At 42.9% G+C, this 21,791-nt stretch overlaps 1 protein-coding gene across 3 annotated transcripts in view; it reads right to left on the bottom strand.

Moving 5' to 3' along the window:
- The window catches only part of KCNIP1 (potassium voltage-gated channel interacting protein 1), a gene marked incomplete at both ends in the record, with an annotated part of 415,309 nt that overhangs the window by 8,912 nt on the left and 384,606 nt on the right, over nucleotides 1-21,791 (bottom strand). For 2 of the 3 annotated variants that reach the window (XM_084268620.1, XM_084268622.1), the window contains 2 exons: nucleotides 86-155; nucleotides 8,079-8,203. In XM_084268620.1, the coding sequence (XP_084124746.1) occupies nucleotides 86-155; nucleotides 8,079-8,203 (195 nt within the window). Of the gene's footprint in view, nucleotides 1-85; nucleotides 156-8,078; nucleotides 8,204-16,189; nucleotides 16,223-21,791 lie in introns of all 3 variants that reach the window. The other variant, XM_084268621.1, reaches the window with a different exon arrangement.

Genomic DNA, 21,791 nt, shown 5'->3' with positions numbered 1-21,791 from the left:
CTGAGGTAGTTCTGCAGCCAGCTGGCAGTAATGAACGTTAAGGCATGCTTCAACAACCCTGACAGACATGTAGCACTCCACTTACCTCCATGAGGAAAAAACTGTGCATAGATCTGTTTGAATGTCTCTTCATTAACAACCCCACTAGGACATTCCTGTTGGAAAACAAGAAAAAAAAAAATCAAGGAAACCCCTTTTCAGTAAAGGTTCATTTGCAAAACTCTACAAGCCCAAAGAGAGCAATTAAACAAATCACATTCCTGTTCCTGCAGTGCTCAGGATGCACTGGCTGTGGAGCTGGAGAAATTAAATCAGACTGCAATTTCATCAAAAGCCTCTCACAGACTTGGTGCACCATTATTAATGTTTCTAACAGTGTTTTCAGTAGTGTTCAACTCCTGGCTTATGGGACAACCTAGAAAGGCAGCTCACACCCTCTGCCATATGAAGCTTTCATCTAATGATTACAAATAACGTCAGTACCAGCTAGCACTTCCCTGCCTGATGCCACCACATACATGAATTCATTAACCCTCAGCAGAAGTCTGCAGCCAGGTACCCAACACCAGCTCTGTGGAGGCTAACAGTATGTACAATACTCCTAAGTCCTTACAAACAAGCATCAGTATTAGGCTGAAAAAGATTCAATCATTTTTAACCTGTTTATCTGTTCAGTCTTCTGTAAACGTCTGAGAAGTCAAACTGTGTCCATGCAAGTTTTCTAACCTGGCAGTCCATTATTTAATTTTAAGCTTTATTACTAGAAAGTAGAATCATAGAATCAGTAAGGCAGTTCATTTCACTTTCTGCTGCTTTGAATAACAGCAAACACTTAGGAAATGCCCATTTCATAGAATCATAGAAATGGGTAGCTGATTTTCTGCCCTGAACATCCTGACCTACAAACTAGCTGCACTAGCTGCTGGAAGGGGAAAAGGAGCCATGGGCTGGAGGGCTCGCATTTACCCTGCAACAGCTGAGTAAAATCCATGTTGTTATGGTAGGTTGGAGTAGGATGTGCTCCCTGGGCATGTCTGCAGAGTCTGGAGAGTGCTTGTGAAAGGGGAGACATGGCATGTATGAGGAGCTGTGTCCCCAGGGGCTGTGCTCTGTATGTAGTGTCTGAACTGAAGCCCTCAGAGCACACCCGGCAGGACATGGGACCGCAGGCACTGAAAAAGATGGGTGAAAACCAGCACAAGAACTGTCTCCATGTTGTTTCCTTATGCACACCCTCTTTATAAAACTTAAATTACTTGGGCAATAAAAGTAAAATAGAAGAGAAAATTGAGGTTGACTGTGGAGCGTTAGCCCCACTCCAGCTCAGTGCTGTTACAGCACACATTCATGTATCACAGTGAGCCTTGGACACTGCTATCTGATTATCTGAAGTTTTCAGTTATATAAAGTACTTCCCAGTTGATGGACACTCTCCCCACAGATTTGCCTATCAACTAGTTTTGAAAGCTGAGAGCCAAACAGTGAACTAACCACTGCACTGATCCTTTTTCAGAACTACAGATACAGAAAAGTCAGCTTTCTTCCACCCACAGAGACTCCACGAGTCCGTCCCCTGCTGCCGCCAGTTGACCCCATTCACAGCAATTTCAATTCCTCAGCCCCAGTTGAGGTGACCTGTCATACAGAGGGAAGGAGGAGCAAGAGCAGTGCCACTCCTGGTAGGACATGCTGAAGATGGACTATCTGAATGGGCCAACTCATGAAACCAGTGTGTCTGTCTTGGATTGCTGCTTATGATTAAGCTGAAGTCCAGATTTGGGATCAACAAACTTTATCAGTTACTGGCAGTGTACTCACTCCAGATGTTCTTTCTGTTTCACATTATGATTGCTGTGTCATTTTAATAAAGGTCCTTCACCAAGGAGTTTGACAGATCTGTACCCTTTGTACAAAGTATCACCAGCATCTGACTTCTGAAACCTGACTCCTACTACCTCGCCTGATAGCCCTGAATTCTTGGAGACAGGGGGAGGAAAAAACCGAACACAAACAGCTGATCCCAATGTCTTTTCTTCCTGCCACTTGTGATTTTGTAGATCTTCCCTTTGTTATCTCTTCTCCAGGCTGAAGCATCCTAGCCTGAGAGCACAGAAGCACTCAGCAATCTGTGATCAGCCCTTCTCTGCATCTTTCCATTTCCACCACACCCTCTGTGAGGCAGCGCCCCAGGACTGCAAGCCACGTTCAAGATGCCAGTACACCATTCATTTGTCCTGCTGCAAATATACGTTTCCTCCCTGCTTCTCTGTTCTTTTCCTAATAAATCCTATTTGGAACTATTGAAGAAATGAGATGGAAGCTGTTTTTCAGATAATGCTAAAGATATAACAGTCTATTAGGTAACCTGAGCTAGTTTTGCAGGTAGCATATCATTTCTTCCTGGAATTACCTTCTAAAGTAACGGGAATTAACTTAAGAGTTCATTCTTCTGCACTAAAACATCTGGAAGTGCCACACTTCTGTGCAGACTAAGATGTTGTGGTAGCACAAGCAAGCTTGGGGATGCACAGGAATGAGTTTGAAAGCAGAGCGCTGCACAGCCTTTACATCCAAACACACTAATTCCACATTACGCTGCCTGGAATATGCCTGCTACACCACGTGATGCTGTTGGGATGGAACCTCTCCAATCTCCTTATAATTCTGTGCTTTTCCTGGCCTTTTTTAAAGGACAGGCCTGGGACTGTGGGTTGTGCAGGTTTGCAAAGCAGGGCAGATGCCAAGCATTGCTACAGTTACTCACTAATGGCAGCGTGGAGCTTGCACAGATGTGTACAGTCACTGTGTGTTACACCCACCTCTGCAGACAGACAAACACTTAGTCTTGTAGCACTGCAGGTTGTTGAATCCGAGATGAGTAAACTTAGGAAGTCTAAGAAAAGCCTTTTGAACTGGTGACGCAAAAAGCTTTAGGGAGATTCAAGCCTATGACATATTTATCGATGAATTCTTCAGATACCTTTTAAGACAAGAAATTCTTCCACCACAAAAAGCCTATAAAGGGAAAAAGGCATTTTTTTCAAGCCTCTGAGCTGCCAGCATCACCTGCTGCTGATGTGCATTTGCTAACTGTGGAAAAGGACAGAACGAACAAGAGAAATAACTTTATCCTCTGCAAGTCACAGAAGGAGAGCAAGGAGAAGGAATTCTGGGTGACAGAGGCAGTTCCTTAATGACATACCTGTTCGCTGTTGGAATTAGGATGGTTAAATTGAAGGTCCTTTCTCCAATTCAGAAGAAATCCCGCTGTCTTCTACCCACTGGTTGGGTAGAAAACCACCAGTGGTTTAGGCGAGATTTAAGTGAAATAAAGGATAATTTGTTGCTTCAATAGCCCTCAAATTACTTTTTACTCTATGTTCAGACAACTGTCTTTCTACTGGTTATATTTAAGTGTCCCAAATAAAACCCAAAGCTGGCGCAGTGATCTTGACCTCACCAGGGCCACCCCTTCTCCAGGGTCAGTGTTCAAAGCTTGTTCCACAGCAGAAGGATGAAAAGACCAACCAGACCATCTAAAGCCAGTGGGTGCAGGACCAGATAATGCTTTTTCATTTACAGACAAAACTAACAAAGCTGTCTAATTCGGTATGGCAGAGTTCCTGCTTACATGAGTATCCCCAAAATTCCAAAGCTCCTGATAAAACAGCCATTACCTCGTTTCTTTGTTTTGAGAAAAGTGTTTAATTTCTCATCTATTTGGGCCACTTCTAATAAGCCAGAAACCATTCAAAGACAATAATGACTAGAAGGTAATAGTTATCATCAAAACATTCTTCCAGAGTTTGTGTTTCCTAAAGCTTGTAATTTAATGTACATGAAATAATCTGATATTCATGTGTGGTATCTTTTAATCACAGCTCAGACTAAGTCCCCTATCAAGAGCCATTCCTGGGTAGAAGTTTTCTCCTTACTCTCCTACTTGACCACATTGTCACTCTCTTTAAACTCGAGCCTAGCACAGCATCTAACCATCCTTTCCAGCACAGCACTACTGGCCAAACACAGTTTCTTTTTCTCATCTTGGTAAATACAGTTATCATCTTCACTAAGAACCACTGCCTCGCATGCTTTTGACATCACCCTCATTTACTAAGAGCCCAGCCCACCATTAACAACCCTGCAAATGAAGTTTGAGTCTCTGACTGGCAGGCACAGAGGAGAGGCAGCTGCTGCCGGCGCTCTCCTTGCAGAGCCAGGCTCCTGCAGTAGTTCTGGCCATTGGACCTGATTAAATCTTCTGAATTTCCACATGGTCTTTATTGCTTCTGATCCTCCATCTGGAAGCCAAATGAAAGCTTACATCAAACCTTCAGGAAAGCTGGGGAGAGGCAGCGCTGTCATTGATCAGCCTGTTTAGCTCTCTATAACTGGATTGCTTTCAGACACATATGCTAGTACCAATTCATTTGCACTTAATTGATCGCAATTTTGTTTTTATAAGAGTCAAATAATGCTCAAGAGGCCTCATTAGTGCTACAGTACAACTTAATACAGCTGACTCAAAAGAAATCTCTCCTGTGAAGAGGAGCAGGTAAGTTGAGTGTCAGTTTAAATGTCACTGAAGATAAAGGTTTGCTCATTCAAGAAAAATTTCTTGGCAGCTTGAAAAAAGCACAGTCCCTCACCATAGCATCCCTTCTATGGCAGGGTGTTAGATTTCAGGTAAGCACTTCTAATTTCTTTAATCTATTCATTCTTTTAAGATGTCCAACAAGAACACTGAACATCTTTTGTATTGTAGCCAAGCCCAGAGACAGCCCCTCACTTTGACAAAGCTAGCTATTGAGCACCTGCACTGCCAGCATGAGTCACGGGTTTGAATCTACCCTCTCAGGCTTCTTTCAAACCACAAAGGAGCTGAATCCACATCACAATTCAAAAAGGAAAGTCAGACACAAGTTGTGCTTGCTGTCCTTCTGCCAGAATCAGAAGTTCACTTCATTGATCGCTTTGTGAAGAGGTGCAGTGTGGACAAGCAGGGCTCAGCCGCCCAACTGAAGTGGGGCTATTCATGACCTGCCCATCAGAGTGCTCTCAGCTAACTCAGCACAAGGAGTACTCAGGGAGTTACACTTTGCTAAACTAGAGGTGTTAGGTTAGCTGAGCACAGACAGACTCTAACATGTTCTCCCTCAGGATCCACAATCCAGATTTGCACCCTGAAGCATTCACATGTCCCATGTATTTTGTTGCTCTTACTATGTTCTCCCAGTTTGGAGATATATTGGTGATTCTTAAAGTATCAAGTAATTTCTACCTTTATCTTACAGCTTGCTTTAATCTCCATAAACCTGCTTTTTTACAGACAATTACATCTCCTACAATACTCCATCACAGACTTGCTAAAACATTCACACTAAGACAGGGCGAGAACAACTCCAACAGCTCCTCAACTTTTCGGGGTTGCCCAACAGCAGCTAATTCCAAGGTGCAAAATACACCCTTCCACATAACACAGAATGCACCTTGGGGACAGAGATAAGTACTAAGAGAAAAGTCAACTTTTGGTCCCAGCATCAAGAGATGTTGATGAGGAAGGCACCCTTTCACATCTGGAAAAGAAAGCTGAAGGCAAAGAGAGAGGGGATATTTGGCCAGGGAGCAAGGACTCTGACCCAGTTAGTGTGCTCTACTCCTTTCAAGTGGCAAAGGATCTGAATTGAGTAGAAGCATCCATTAGTCTGGTGCAGAGACACCAGACCTGATGAGGGACACTCTTGGAAGAGGCTGGGAAGGCTTGGAGGGAGTGAGGAAATGAATTTCAGAGATGAAGAAAGAGCAGAAATAAAAGTACCGAGAACTGGGACTCTGACCAGTCAGGGTACTAGTCCAGAGGCTGCCTCAGGTAGTGTTGGACTGTCTTTGGTCAAGCACCATCCGTGTTCATGAACATCCACTCAGGTCCTGTGGCTGCAGCCAAGATGAGTGGGGCCTCACTCTCTCTGTATCTGGTACAAGTACCTGCAAATGGCCATGTGATAGTCCAGATGCTGCTTCAGGATTAAACAGGACCTGTTCAGTCACTGAGACCAAGCAGTAAATGCAAACCAGAGAGAGGAAAATTACTGTATTCCCACAGGGACCCTGAATCTCCAGATGGCACTGTAACATCATCCCAAAAAGCAGAAGGTTTGGTACAATAGCAAATATGGTAAGAGCTGAGTCAGTTTGCCTGCTGTGCATAATTACTCATCCCAGTGAAGCTATGATTTACGGGCTGCGAATGCTAAAGCTGCCCTTTCCTTGTAATTTAAACCTTCGATATTAAAGCTTCATGCATATTGTGTGCAGAGCAGCTGGAAGAAAACAGACTGCTCTATCCCAACATCCTGATATAAAACAAGGTCTTGCCAGCACTCCCAATTAATACCAAGACCCTCGGTGAAGTCTTAGGAAAGGGTTTAGGTCACAAGTTAAATGTGCTTGTCTGTCATCATTGCCCTGGGAGGCAATGTCTGTAGCAAAGCAAAATCGGGAGGGACAAAAGGTAAATATCAAATCTGCTGAGTGAACTGCAAAGCTGCCTCTCTGTTCTGCTCTGTAGCTGTTGGTCCAGCCAGCTGCTCATCTCAGCGTGGAGGAGTGCTCTCCCACATGGGATTCCCACAAACACAGCAATACAGAAGGCATTTTAGAAATCTTAGCAAGCCACAGCGGTTAAGAACTCTGAGTTCAGTCTCCCACTGTAAGCAGCCATCTAACGCTACTCCAAACACTACCCTGTCATGTGCTCTCAAACTCTGCATTTCTTGCTGACTGCCCAAAGCATGAAGAGGCTTCAGAGTATCAGTGCTCGGTGGCTAGAGAACTTCACCCATGAAATTACCTCCTATGCGTGGAAAAGACCGTACACATGCAACAAACAGAAAAATACAGCTGACCTATGCCTTGGCCCACTTAGGTGAGTGGTGAAATTAAAGAATGAAACCACTAGACTCCTTGGAGAAGTCAAGTATCTGTTGGAGATATGATTAAAATTCCAAGAACTTGCCAAAAATAAAGGCCCTTCTCAATGTCCAGCAGGTTTCCCTCAATACTGCCCATATGTAAGGCAGTCCAGCTTTCTTCTGGCAAGTTTCTACCTGATAGACCTTGTTTCCAAGAAATGTCAGCATTTCACTGTGATGGTAGTTGAAATGCTGGAGCTGTCCTGCAAGACAACTTAAAAACCATACCATGGTTACTGAGCTAGCTCAATCCTGATCTATTAATCATCATAAAAGCATCAGCTGGCATAAACCACCTGGGTGACTAAATCCAGACCCCTCAGGCAACCATGTAATGAGTATTCACTCTTCTAGACCCATAAAACATCTGCTCCATGTAGCCTGAAATATCCCTATCTGTTTCTATTTATTATGATGGTCCCTAAGAAGCAGCAGCAGGTGACCCAGAAGCTGAGGCTCGTGGAGCTGCAGATTCACGGCTACCAGGGAGTTCACCAAGACGAGCACGGTGCTGCTGTGCACGTGCAGTCGTGCCAACTGGCATGTTTCCTGCCTTCAAAGCCTGTAGCCTCTCTCAGTTCCTCAGTCTAGATACCAGTTCACTTCTCTTTGGCTCCTGCCACTCCAGCTTTATTCCCTGCTTACACAGGACCTTGTAGTCCTAATGTGCTCAAAACAACACCCTACTACAAAAGCAAGATTCCTCCAGCTGGAGGAAGGATAAAACACATCCTGGGCAGCTAATCACAAGGAAACAGTGTGCTCATACCTGAAGTTGAGGAACTGACAGGAAGAATTAAATAAGCAGCCACATAAGTGTTTTGGGGTTATCTTGAAGTACTGGCATAGTTGAGGAAATTGCAGTGTGCCTACTGACATTTGGGGAAGGAATTTAATGAGAATATTATGCACTGAATATACAGCCAAACCCAGTTTTAGGCAGATGACAGCATCATAAATATTAGATGGCGAGGCAGACTGTGCTCATTTTGCTGTGGTAGGGGACATGTAGCACAAGTCTCCTAATGTTTAGCAGGGGAATGATACGAAATGCAGCTGAGCAGTTGAGGCTGGTGGGGACATACACACTAGACTCAGTATTCTTACATTTTTAAATCCTCTGTAAAGCACTTGAAGTTCTCTTTTAGTGAAATTGGTTTGTGCTTCAAGCTGTTCCAGTCCTTCGGGTCTATGGCACACCGTAGTCATTTCTAATTCATCTTCAATTTTATCTGAAAGAGAAGACAGGGAAATATTTACTTTTGCTGTAACCTTCGCTCTTTTAACATGATGGATAGGACAGACTGGACTCGAGAGCAATAGAGAAAAAGAAGCCATCAACAGAACTGATCTGTACAACTGTTTTCAATCTCTTGAAAGAAAAATAAAATCTGTATGAATAAAGAAATAACTCAAATTTCTTAATGGGGGGCCAATTAGCTCCCCATACACACAGCCAAAACTGGTGTTGAGAACAGAAGGGCAGGCAGCAGATACATTCCTCCAAAAGGCAGCACCAGGTATCTCTTATCTATGTATTGAAAGAGCGTGGAGGAAAAGGCCTTTCAAAGTACTAGCTTCAGGAAAAGCTGTGCAAATGTGAGACAACAGACATGCTTAAGCATATTAGACAACGACAAACTCTTCTTTGTGCTAACCAAAAGGCTTACTACAGACACACTAAAGGTCACTTGAATCCTAGGAGAAATTAAAATGATGTCCACAGTTGCTGAATCTGTACTGAATGCAGCCTGCATCTTCATGGATCTTTTGGGCAAACAGATCAGCGATGAGAAATACTTACGTGCATTTCAAGAGATCACTCTCCCACAAGGAAGAAAAATATTCAAGACATACCACAGCCTGTATTGCTGTAATCTCACCTCTTTTTTGATGCATGTTTTCCCCATGAAGCCCATTTCTCCAGCAGTACAGGTAATGCCCAAATATATACAGAAACTTAATGTTCATCAATTTGAGAGTCTTTAAACTTTAATGACCAGATACAGGTTTCAGCTGACAGGAAAATCCCATCTACATCTGTTTTATACCGTGCTTGGTAGAAAGGCTGACACTCCCCTTACTATCAAAATGGCACATGTTTTACCCTAGAAAATGTTTAAAGGTTGTTAGGCTCAAGTATAATAGGGTAATTCCTGCTGAAAGACAAGGATTTCACTTGAAATGTGCAAGGAAATGGAGTCACTCTGAATAAAGGAAGGGCACGAATTCAGAGCAGACTGGCTCAGTGAAAGGACAGACCAGGATAAAGCTATCTTTTCATCAAATAATTAGTTCTGAACTGCTATATATGAAGGTTACTAAGGGAGGACACAGGTGAGTGAATATGGTTAATTAACAGGAGTTCATTGTTTCAATATTAAGAAATTAGTTTGACATATTGAGGAATTCAGAACAAACCATCCTCCTAATCCCCTGTCTGGAGGTTCATCAGTTTTTGTGGGGCTTGGGCAGTGGAAATACATGTTTAAATGTTGTGCTCAAGGTCCCTTGCACAAAGGTGAGGCACTGTAATAGCATGGGACAGGAGGAGAGCATCACGTCACACTGAAAAACGAATTGCTGATTGCTGGCAAGTGGCCAGAAGAGCCTGAGGGAGGCACCTTGTCCACAGAGAGGGAAAACAGTTGAGAAATTATAGCTCCTGTTAGAGGAACAGAGATGGAGGAGGAAAAAGAACAGATAATGTGAAATAAGGGGAAAAAAACCAAAACATTTTCTTTGAAAGAGAACAAATGCAACAAAAACAAAGAATACAGAAGATGTAGGGAAATTTAAAGTGGGGAAGAAATTCCTTAAAATGAGGGAAGAGGAATGAGTGGTTGAAAAAAAAGGAGAGGGACTCAGGTTAGGGAGGCTCATCACTAATCCATACATTGTATAGAAAATACCTTCTGTTAACTCCGAGCTACCTAAAACCCTTTACAAAGTGCATGTAGCCACAGACTCCTTCCCCAGCTGCCTCCCAGTGCAATGAGCAGTTTGCAGGTGACCTCCACAGTCGTTTCATTTCTCAGTAGGAAGCCATGCGCTTTCTGCTGTGCAGTATGTAAGTTTGGTCCTGAGCTTTGCTCTACTCTGCAACCAGTTAAACATGCCCAGCTTCCACTGACATTTCCTATTGAGTCACCCCAAAGTTCAGACCTCCAGTCAGTGTAAAATACCACCTCTCTAGTCTTTATATCCTATAATACAATAAGAACTACGCAGCCACACATCATGGTGAGCCTACCGAGGGATCAGAACGAGCCTGTTGGGTTACTCCCATAACTGATTTAGATTCCTACAGTATGGATGTTCACATGGTTCCTACAGAGGTAGGAAAGATACAGGTCAGAACAGTCACACTCTTGCAAAGCACTTTGATATAACTACTTTTTTTGCTGGGTATTTTGTTTACCCTATACTTCTTGAGCAGCCAGCTTTCCAAAAACACTTAGTGTCAGTATTCTAAAAACTAAGCAATTAAAAAAAATCTTGCTCGTGGAAAACTTACTCTAGAGCTCCATGATAGCTTTAAACAAGATCTGCAGAATTACAGCTCAAAACTCTTAGTTCTTTGGCTTATCCAGATGTCCTTTATACAGGCAGACTGAAGATTAAGGGTTTGGGGTTTTTTTTTTAAATATTGCATAATATTTTACTTGATGAACATTGTAATTTAATAATGATGTATTGTCTCTTGCAAATACCAACCTCCTTCAGTGACATTATTTCAGAAGGGTGCAGCTCATAATCTTCAGCTTGTCCTGCAAGAACAGGTTTTTCCAACAATCTGTTCATGAGTTTTGGCCCCACAAGACAGATACCTCAATGTCAAAAGTAAGCCAGATTATTGTTGCCGATTTGATTCTATTTCCCATGCTGAGAAGTGTGGCTCTTTGTAATGAACTGCAGAAAGGAAATTATGAAAAATTCATCCCTTTCAAAGGGACAGTTTTTTCCTTCTGTTCTCTATTCCAGAACGAGTATTAATCTCTGCCTCTGAAGAGAATCGGATGGTTCCCCGTGGGTTAATGCTTTTATCTGCTTCCCCTTCCCTTTCCAAGGGAAATATTTTAAAATCTAACAAAAAAGCTTTAGATCCGGCCAAGGGGCCACTCAAAATGACACCAGATCAACAAATTTCCAGTAAATGTGCTCTAAAAATAGTAGAAATTGTTCCATTATCAGAACATGCCTGGATGCAACAGAGCAGACATGGGCATTTCTTGGAACCTCACCACAGAAAATAAATACAAGAAAGACTTAGAAGAAAGACTTGCTAGGTTATTCTGTCCATCACTTGGCAACAAAGAGCTATTTACTGTACTATTTGATGATTACAGCTGTCTCAAAAGATGAAACTATTTAAGTAGTAACTACCTCCTATTAACAGGCCTCACAGATCAAACGTTCCCTCCCTCATGTCCATCAGTATTCACATTTAAGCTTTTCTCAGCTGTCATCCCACATGCAAAGATTTCCCTTCAGGAACATGGCTTCGATCCCTCTTCCCTTCCTGGGGAAGGTGAGTGCAGCACAGCCCTCAGAGCAGAAGAGTGTCTGTGGCTGGGGACCCACGGACACAAGCTGTTCTTCAGTGCAAATTGATAATTTCCATCTCAGTAGTCTCCACCCCCATGGAGATTCTTCTTTTGGTCATTATTTGTATCCTTTCTGTGTTTTCTCTTAAGGCAGCTCCTTTAAGCTGTTCCCTTGCATTCTCTGACACCCTATAAATTAACCACAGTGGCAAAAAAACCAAAAGGGAAATTGTTGCTTCCTTGCCTTTCGTTGTGTATATTGTATTTTGTCTTATTTACATTTTCATTATCACACTGGCTCAGTGCCTTCCAGCTCTTCAGGGATGCCACTGTAGGAAGTGTCAGCCCTTGTGCTTATAAACACTGTAATCTTAAGGAACTGAAGCTCGCTGCATGGTGGCGAGTGCCAGCAAAAGCACAGAGATACAGATAGATACACACATGCAAATCTCAAGTTTCATTAGCAAAGCATGATGGTGAGTGAGATCTATCTAATGTCATGTTCTTCCTGAGTTCTGCCTTGTTTGGAGCTTGCTGAACACCCTGAGAGGTCTGAACGTGGGAAACTGGCATGCTGCTGGTTGAAAATTGATTAGCTTCTCCAATTTGCAAGTGCACAACAGACCTAGGGATTGACAGCAGACACTGCAAGGGATGCGCGTGGTCCCACCTCCCCAGCTCAGGGGACACGTGTGACCAGCAGCAGCTGATACACAGCCCTGGCTTACAGAATGCCTTTGGATGGAACTAAGCCCTGCCCTGCTGTGTGGAGCCCCTCGCCTCGGGGGTCTGGGTACTCTATGGATGGTTAGTGAGAACTCAGCCCTAACAAGAAGGTCCAAATTCATGAGTAGGGATCTCAAAGCACAATTAATTTTTTTTGTTGGGTTATCTGTGCTTACCAGTTAGATGGACTCGATAACTAAACCCAGAGGTTTCTTCTACTTGCAGGCACTCATAAATGCTCATTCTTTTTTTCAACACCCAGCACTTGCTGAAAACATTCCTGAGTTAATCCCTTCCACGCCAGACACCTGCAGCAAACGCTATCCTAGCCTGAAGGTCTTGTGCCCTGTTTAGCCAGTGCACAACAGGCTTGTGCTCTGCTCAGATGTTTTTCTTGCCACATGTTTAAAATTGGAGGAATGGCAAGTAGAACTTCCTGATTTAAAATTTGCTTCTGCCCATATTTTTATGGCTTTTAACAGCAGGGCATGAAGCCTGGGTCTGGTAGAAATTGCTGTGGCAATCTTACTCCAAAGTAGGTGCAGGTTATAATTAATTTTGCATTTTCATGCAAAACATCATGTGCATTTGCTTAGACCACAGGATAGGCACGTTTTGTATATCAAACCAAATAAACAGTGGCTTCACTTACAGAGAAAAACAATCCTGACATACTTGTATGCACATGCATATTTTATGGATTGCTGCTAATGAAAGATACTGCATTTCATTTCTCTACTGCTTGCTCAAGAGCAGAGAATGAATTTTCATTTGAGTAGATCAATATTTTAACTGAATACACTTTGGAAATTACTTAGAGAGACTTGTTTTATACATCTTTTCATATTTGCTCTGATTTTTCCTTATGTTACCTTTACAATTTGCAGGTTACCATACTTAGACTGCCTGTAAATGGCCCTGTGTCTGACTGCGGTAAACTGTGCTGAACAGAATCCAAGTGATGAACTGGAGTAATTTAAGCCTGTTGGTGTAAAAGCTGCCTTATACATCTACATGCCTACAGACAAAATTGCTTCACCATTGAGGAAAACAGATTTTCCACCACAGCTGGGTACCTCTGTCCATCATAGAGCCAGGCACAAGGGCTCAGTCCTCCTCTTGCCCATAGTAAAGAAATCTATTGATTCTGAAGGAAAACAACCTGCTCCAATACTTCACTTCTCCAGAGCTTTCTGTTCCATTGGACATGGGCACATTTACCTGCCATGTTATGGAAAACAGTTTCAGCACTGATTTATCTTGGAAATGCACAGGTACTGTAACGCACATCCAGGACAGCCACACAAAGAAAGTACTGCTCCAAACCAGGTCCTAAATGTTTAAGGCTGGTTACAGACCGAACCAGTAACTTCCCAGCACTAGCAGCAGAGGACTGAGAGCAGAAGTCAAGTCCTAAAGCGATCTGTTGACAGCCCATCTCCTAGTAATTCACTTCAGCAACTGATTTCCACACAAAACCACCTAATCAATGTTTTCCAGATCCAACACTCCTTTCTGCAGAAGTGGAAGAGATTAAGGTGGCCACAGACAATGCCAAAGTTGTATCTGTGTACTATAAAACACGAAAAAGTTGTTTCTCATTTATCAGCTTCTCCCTCAACTGTGGTTTTCAACAATATCAGGCTCAGATTTAGCCTTCCTCTTGCTGGCAGCTGCCTCTACACAAGCAAGTTCTTGCACAGCAGCCCAGGGTTGATGTCACTGGACCAGTCTTCTTTGCAAGAATCAAACACCTTTCCTACAATGGCCGCATGAAATCCTGCAGTGTTTCCAGCCCTCCAACCTCCATGCCTGGCAAATGAGCTATAGTGATGCCTCATTATATCGTTAGGGCTGGCCAAGGACAACCCAAGGCCTAAAGCACAGTTTAAAGGGAAGGGGTAAATGATGATTTAATAAAAATGCAAATGACCCTGTCCCCTGCTTCCAAAGGCTGGAAGGTGAAATTCTAGTGCCAGGCTCCACAGCGAGTGGGAGGACTTTGAAAACAAGTTGCTTATAATAAATAGACTTTTTGTTAAAGTTAAGAAAAATCAAGATGTGAAATACAGCCAGTGTGCCCAGCATTAATTGTAAAACTGACAAGTATTAGATTAAATGGGTAATTTTACAAATACAGCACAAGAGGATTAAATTATGTGCAAGAATTATTAGACTGCGTCTTATTTTTATTAAAAAAACATTAGATATATTTTAGGAGCAAGGACCTGAAGAAAAAATTAACTCTAGTTTATCCATGGCATCTGTGAAATTAATCTCCAGACCGAATGCCTGCTTGGCCAGTTCTCACAGGAAACAGACCCTGCCCACGGGAAACCAACTGCAAATATTTACAAGTTTCATGAAGAGAAATAACTAAAGGCCTGAGTCTATAAACACTCATTACAGCAGAAAGTTATGGGTGGCAGGGAAAAGCTGTATTATGGATGCAGACACCTCACTTGGACTTCAGCATCCCCCTTTGCTGTAAGCAGAGCTGTAGGAAATGCTGCTTTGGTGAAGTCCCTTGAGGTCTGTGGTTCCAGATCCCTGGGGCAAAGGCAGCTACCAAGCACAGCTCCACTATCCCCAACAGTCAAAATCTTTGTGCAGTTCCAGGTGCTTCCACCCAGATGAAGTGTTAGTCTTTAAGCAATCCCATCTGGCAAATACAAATCAACAAGACTAACAGCAGATAATGAGAATCCTGTGTTCTTGCTCCTGCTGACATTCCCAGAATGACAGCTAAGCACATGTACCTGCACATCTCTGAAACCTACAAAGGGGTAACTAAAATCTGCTGAAGGCAAACATCAACTAAAAATGGCACTAGGATACCTACTCAAGTGTCAAATATTAAATACATTTTATTGAACTTGAAGAGCCCCTTATCAAAAAATTATTATTAATGTTATTAACACCAAAATTGCCTGTCTGGAGACGTCAGTTTCCAAATGGGGACTCTCCAGCCAGTAAAACAAAAAGGAATTGATGTCTCTATCTACTCTATTTTCCTGAACTGATTCTTTGACTCTTTCAGCTCCATTTTCAATACCACCTCTGCAACATCAAATTCATTGCAAAACAGTTCAAGCTGAAAGAGGGAGTTGTACCTGACTGAACCTAAGATTCTGAGACTGAAAAAAAGAACAAAATGTTAATATTTCTTGGTCTGAGGTAAGGGATACCTCCAGAACGTCTGGCACACTACTAGTTCAAATAATTTTACCTGATACATGAACTGCACAATGTCAACTTTTACTTTGAATGTTCCTGCACACACTCATTAACTCTATTTGTCAGGAGAAGCATCACTGCTTTCACAGTTCCCAGGGTAGGCAGACAGCAGGGTGCCCTTCCAATGCACTGGACCTTACTTGGGACAGCAGTTTCTCATCTATTTTCCTCAGACATTCTCACCTGCCTGTAGCAACATTTATACCTCTTCAAACACACGGAAATGCACTGAAGGATTGCAGGGTGCTTCTGTGCTTTTTCATGGGGATGCTGCAGAAAATGTGCTTTTGGGACATGGCTTTCCTCCAAGCAGCCCTTCAAAGGTGAATTTGCAAATAAGCCTCCCTACAAGAGTTACAAAATTGCTTCACTGATGATTTTGTAAAAAATCCCATTGATAGCATCTAAAAACTTCACATGGAGAGTACTGAACTGTTGAGTACTTGATCTGCCATGTCATATGCTAGAACGCAGCACAAACAGAAGGACCTGGAGTTTGAGTGGAAGCTCAATCTTTGCCAGAGGGGACATGGATGCTCCCTGGGCTGCAGACTTACCTAGGGACTCAGTACTTGAAAACTGACAATCATTTTGTTTGCTGCCAGTGTGGGAATAAACTCAGCCAAGGGGAACCTGTTTTCCTGGCTTAAGGGAGCTTTTGCTACAAAATATGACATGACCAAAGAGTCAAACTTGTGTAAATTTTACCTCTCTGATACACGTAAAACCATCTGGCAGGGTCTAGGAAAAAGTAAGAAAAAAATTTAACAAAAATAAAGTGACAACCATACACAACTTTGTCTTTTGTTAGTTTTAAGGTGACATTGGATAGGTTCTGCAAGTGCCATGGGGTCCCCTTTCCCGGTGACTCTAAGATTTTTTTCCACGTTTATTTTACATGGGCTTTTTTTTTCCTGAATTGCCTCTTCCCCTTACCCCAAGAGGCAGGAAAGGAAGTCAGAGCTCACTGATCCCTGTATGATCTTGGACCTTGGGGCAGCATGTGAAGGGAAGCATGCGTGTAGTCATGCACCCATGCAAGCACCCATGCGTACAGCAAGACAGCAATGCAGCAGTCATCCTAGCAATGTCCTATAAGAGATAAGGAGGACTTGGCATGCAATTTGGGAAGTCTGATGAGGGGCAACAAGAGGGGCCACAAGAGGGGCCCACAGTCTTCTGGTTCCTCTCCACATTTTAGCTCTTTGACTGCTGTAGAAATAGAAGAGTGATTAGTAAGGGTGAAGAAGTCTCAGGTGCTTCCAGACTAATTGGTACCTCCGCAGTCACTTCACTTGCAACCGGTTTTTTCTGTACTATTCTCACATCCCCTGGGAGAAAATTTAATTAGCAAATTAGGTTAAAAGTATAACAAATATCTGAGATAATACGTATATGGCCTCTCGTGGCACCAGTTTCCTTTCACTGGGCATTGGGTACACAACATGACCTGCAACAACCTGCCGCCAACGGCACAAGTCTCAGTCACATCATCATGACCCGGGGCTCCCTGGCGCTACCTCCAGCCCAGGCAGCTCCTGCAACCAGCATCACCCATGTCCTTATCTCTGTGCACCCTGTGCCTCCAACTGCCCAAACCTTCCTGAGCACCCTCTCACCACTCTATGCTGCTGCTGCCTGGGAAGCACCAGCAAGCTCACCTGCCACTTTCTCACATATCAAGTCAGCTCATGTTGTCCCCCCTCAACAGCCACTAGCATCAAATAGGCAGTAAAGCTGCACAATTCTCACTGCTCTGAGTTTCTCTGTAGAGGGGGTTACAGGAAAAGCAGGGTATGAAACCTGTCTAGGCTCACATTGCACATACTACACCAGCTGTCAGATTTCTATGGGTAGAAGCAGCCCCTGGACCTTGCTCTCCTCCTAAATCCTGTGGCAGCCCATCTCTCCAAAGTCCCATGTGTTCACATGAGCAAGCTGTGACCAACTCCTGGCCTCTACCTGAAATTTTAAGCCAAGAAGCTCCACCAATAATTTTCTAAAGCCATTTAAAAATAAATTTCATGCTCAGTACTCTTCCCTTGAATAGAAAACAATAGTTCAGAAGTGAACATGCATTTTTCCCTCTGACATGTTAGAGAACATGACTTACAGAGCAACAGAATTGAGCTGTTGGAGGGGTTGAACCTCCTCCCTTCATTATGCTCACTCCAAGCTTTTGGTTTTAGAAACTTAGTTTGCTCTTGATGAATCTTTGGAACAGAATGTTACACTGGTGCTGGAATACAGAGAATCTATTCCCCTCTGGAGAATTTACTAACTTATCCAGCCAGGGGCAGAAACCGCAGAAAATAAATACCACAACACAGCTTTCCAACAGCATCACCTACACACTGAGAAAAAGCCTGGTCAGATAGTACTGCTGAGTCACAGTGATCGGCCTCACTAGCTTGGCTGTTCTCAACCTGAGAAAGGAGGAATTTGAGGGAAAAAGAAGACCAACGCAAGAAAACTGCAACAGATGCTCCAGTTGGCTGCTGCAGGGGGAGAGTGATGCTGCTACTGAGGACAATTGCATGAGATGACCAGTAACAGGACTGAATCTTGAATGAGTGACAACTCACACAGGGATATCATTCACAGCTTAGTGACCACAGGTACCTCCACACTTTACCTTTAGAACTGACACTTCAACAATAGTTTCCCAGAAAAGCTGGTTTCAAGAAAAAAGCCTACAACAAGCCACAGACTTAAACCGTCTACATAGACTACAACACTATAGCCAGAGCAGTACAAACTAGGGCTTTAACTGAAAGGATATAAGAACAATTAGTGAAATTCAAACTCTGCTGTACCACATGGACTGCAAATCACAGGCTTCCTTTATTTTCTCAATCCACCAAGAAAGGTGGATTGCAATAAAGAGGATGAGCAGGTTGCTTAAAGAGGCTCCGAATCTCCATTGAAGCAAAAGTTGTTGAACCATTAGGCATGAAATCGCCCACTGCCAGGGCAATCCCACTTTGTGAGGTGTTCTGAGGACAGGAAAGAAAAAATATCTCCTGCTTGGAGTCTAATAAGCATAGTTCTAAACTTTCATGTTAACAGTAGCTGCAAACTAATTTCCATTGATAAGAACAAAGAAATGTAAATGCAAGCATTAGAGAAAGCATGATAATGGTGTTCTGATTTAGTAAGGGTGAAAACAAATAGAGAGAGCTAGAGTACATGGAGAAGTCCCACTGTAAATTTTGGGCTGAAAGGCATGAAGACACAGAGATGATTAACAGATAACAGGAAGACAACAGATGTGCTGGAAAAAACCCTAAAAAATTATAATCTATTTTTCCTGTATTGGGTAACCTCAGAGGTTATCAACACTTCAGACTGTAGATAATACCTTCTGGATATAAACAATGGTTTCTCTTCCTATTTAGATAGGAAAAAAGTCCTTAAAAAAGAGAAATAGAAAAAAGCTGCTTGCAGTAAGTTTTTCTTCATTGTATGAGAGCTTCAGAGCCAGCTTTCAATGGTTTAAGTGAAAAATTAATTCCCTCCCAGATTATTAAAATTAGAACTAAGGTTTTGGTCCATAGTCTGCATTTTTATTTAACAATGAATTGTTCTTTTTTTGAAAAATAGTGCTTTTCAATAAGCTCAACATTAAAATTCTTAATCATCATCTCAAATTCATATGCTTATGTCTACTTAGCATACTGAACAGCATAAATAGGGGAAACCATGGTGTTGCTACCTCCAATTATAAAACCTCTTCCTAAAACACACAGAAGTGGCTACTGAGGACTGGGTTACTTGTCCTCTCTTCCAAGAGGAGTTTTATGATTTTACAGTGTTTTTTTCCCTAAAATATTCAGATTCTGGATTAATCTCTGGGCAGAAAACCCGAGCAGTTTCTGACTGAGTTTGGATCGGGTAGAGGAAAAGCAATTGGCAGAAGCCATAATCACTAAGGATTATTTCTAACATGCTAGGTGTTTGTTCACAAACTGCAGACAATGCCATAACCAAACCATGAGGGCGGTGTGTGTGGAATGGGGCTGCCCTCCTGTACCTGGCCAGGGCAACCTGCAACAGAACGGCAGTACTGAACCCCATCTAAGGCTCTATTTAAACCACATCAATCCAGTTGCATTTTTCAAAGGAGCATTACTTGAAATATAATTTCGTGCAAAGCCTAAAGGAAGACTAAGGAAAACCAAACACAAACCTTGTGGATACCAAAATAAGATGTGGGAAGAGGAGATAGAAACACAGAGAAAAAGATTCATTCCAGCCATGTAATTGCATCTCAGCAGTGACATGCTAATAAGGTGGTTACATTTCCCCTGCAACATCTGCACACCAACACTTTTAATTTGAGCCTATGACCAATGCTAGAAGAGTTCCCAAGCGCAGTGGATTTTATGCTGTTCTGATTGTGCAGGCCAGGAAGCCATAATGCACCCAACATTAGTGTTTGTTCCCATTAGCTGAGAAAATAAACGTGGCAGATAGCATTTATTTCCAAGCTAACCCCAATCTGTTGGGGAGCAGAGTTCTGGTGCAAGGTTCCTTTTTGTCTCTTAGGAAACCACAGTATTAGGGCACTGTACGGGACACTGAGCCGGCCAGAGGTACCTCTCTTTGGATCTCTTGTTTATCAGGAGGGCTTTCCACATCAGAAGGTAGGGGTTTTTGGATGCTAAACTAGACTAATGGTTTAAACAGAGTGAATTTAAAGGAATGCAATAGATATAAAACAAGTAACGCAGCAATCCATCACTGCCAAACATACTGAGGGGATGGGTCCGTAGCTCCAGGATTGCTTTCAGCCAGCTCCGTTGGTTTCTCAGTTACAGTAGCCCCAGCACAAGCTCCCTGCCCTCAGGGAGAAATATGCTGAACATAGCAGTCAGTGGAAAAACTACTGTCCTGCAGATGTGTTCACATCTGTTACCAGAGAGGCAAGTAAAAGCCTGCATCAGGAGTGTCTTTGCCCTTGGCAGCCTCTAGTTAGGTCAGTGAAAAGCTTCCTCCAAATTCTCCTTGGAGAAAAAGCTCTCAGCAGTGGCAGTGGGGGAAGCTGTGTACTTGCTGCTGCACTGGAAGCAGTAAAGGCTTCTCTCACCACATGCTCCCAAGCAAAGCTACTCCAGCTCCTACACCTCAAGAGAGAGGAACCTCTTGCCTTTCTACACACCAGAGCAGCCCTACCTTCATGTCCACTGAAGGTACCACTGGCTGGTATCATCAGGCTGAACATGGTCCCCTGCTTCAGCCAAGCACCCTCCTCCTGACTCGTATAAAGAGCCTCTCCGGAGGTACACTTCAATTTTACTCACTTTTGAGTGATCTCATGAGTAGTACAGTATGGGCACATTCCATCTCTCAGCGTTACTCCTCACTGTTTAAAAGCCACATTTCCCCACGTTGTCATAACACAGCAATTTATGTCACAAATAAAGCTCCATGTTACACCGCTCACCCTGGCAAGTGAGAAGCGTACTCCTGATTATTCTCATGCTTTGTAAGAAACATCACTTAGTGCTGAAACAAGATATTGAAATGCTATTTGGTAACGCACCAATTCCCCTCTGAAAAGAAATAAAACCAGAAAAATATTTACATACTTTTTATATAGTTGAATAATTTTGTATGGTTTGTTTAACAAATGTATTTCCTGCAATACATACATTTTACAAGCCATGGAACCTGGCAGCACTTTCCATTTTACTCAGTTACTATGAAACTGTGAATAGATTCAGCATCACTTCAATTCAACGTCAGACATCTCTGCACAAAAGACAGCTCAGGCTGACATACAGTCACTTCCTAAGAGTAAATCTATTTGGTGTGTTTTGTTGGGGTATCAAAGGCTATCTGCCCCAAGTATATGCAATTTTGATTCAATAGATGGGTTTATAGCTTGCAGTCTCAGGTTTGTGGGGAGCGTTCCCACAGTAAAACTCTGGCACATCTCCTTGATCACCTCTTGCAGTGGGTGGCAGGGCTGGGACGTGCCATGGGGCACAGACACCAGGCGCAGAGCAGCACACACACATTAGGCGCTTTTAGAAAACAGCTTTTGGTGCTGCAAGTCGTCCACATGGTGTTAAACCTCAAGAGCTCAGGTCTAGGTGGGAGTTAGGGCAAACCCACTGCCTTTGTGCGTTTTGCAGTGTTTTCTGTTTTCCAGAAATTCTTCAGTTAACCCAACAGCAATCCAGGCTTCAGTTTGTATACATTTTTCCCAGCCATCAGTAATGAACATCACAGAAGACATCACTGCCTCAAACACCATTTTATATCCATAGAGGCCCTGAAAAAGCCTGTCTGAAGAGTTAATCCA

This window comes from Gallinula chloropus (genome assembly GCF_964237585.1).
Source record: "Gallinula chloropus genome assembly, chromosome: 10".
Taxonomy (NCBI): domain Eukaryota; kingdom Metazoa; phylum Chordata; class Aves; order Gruiformes; family Rallidae; genus Gallinula; species Gallinula chloropus.
The sequence above is the reverse complement of the archived record's forward strand: the minus strand, read 5'-3'. Positions and strand labels throughout refer to the sequence as shown.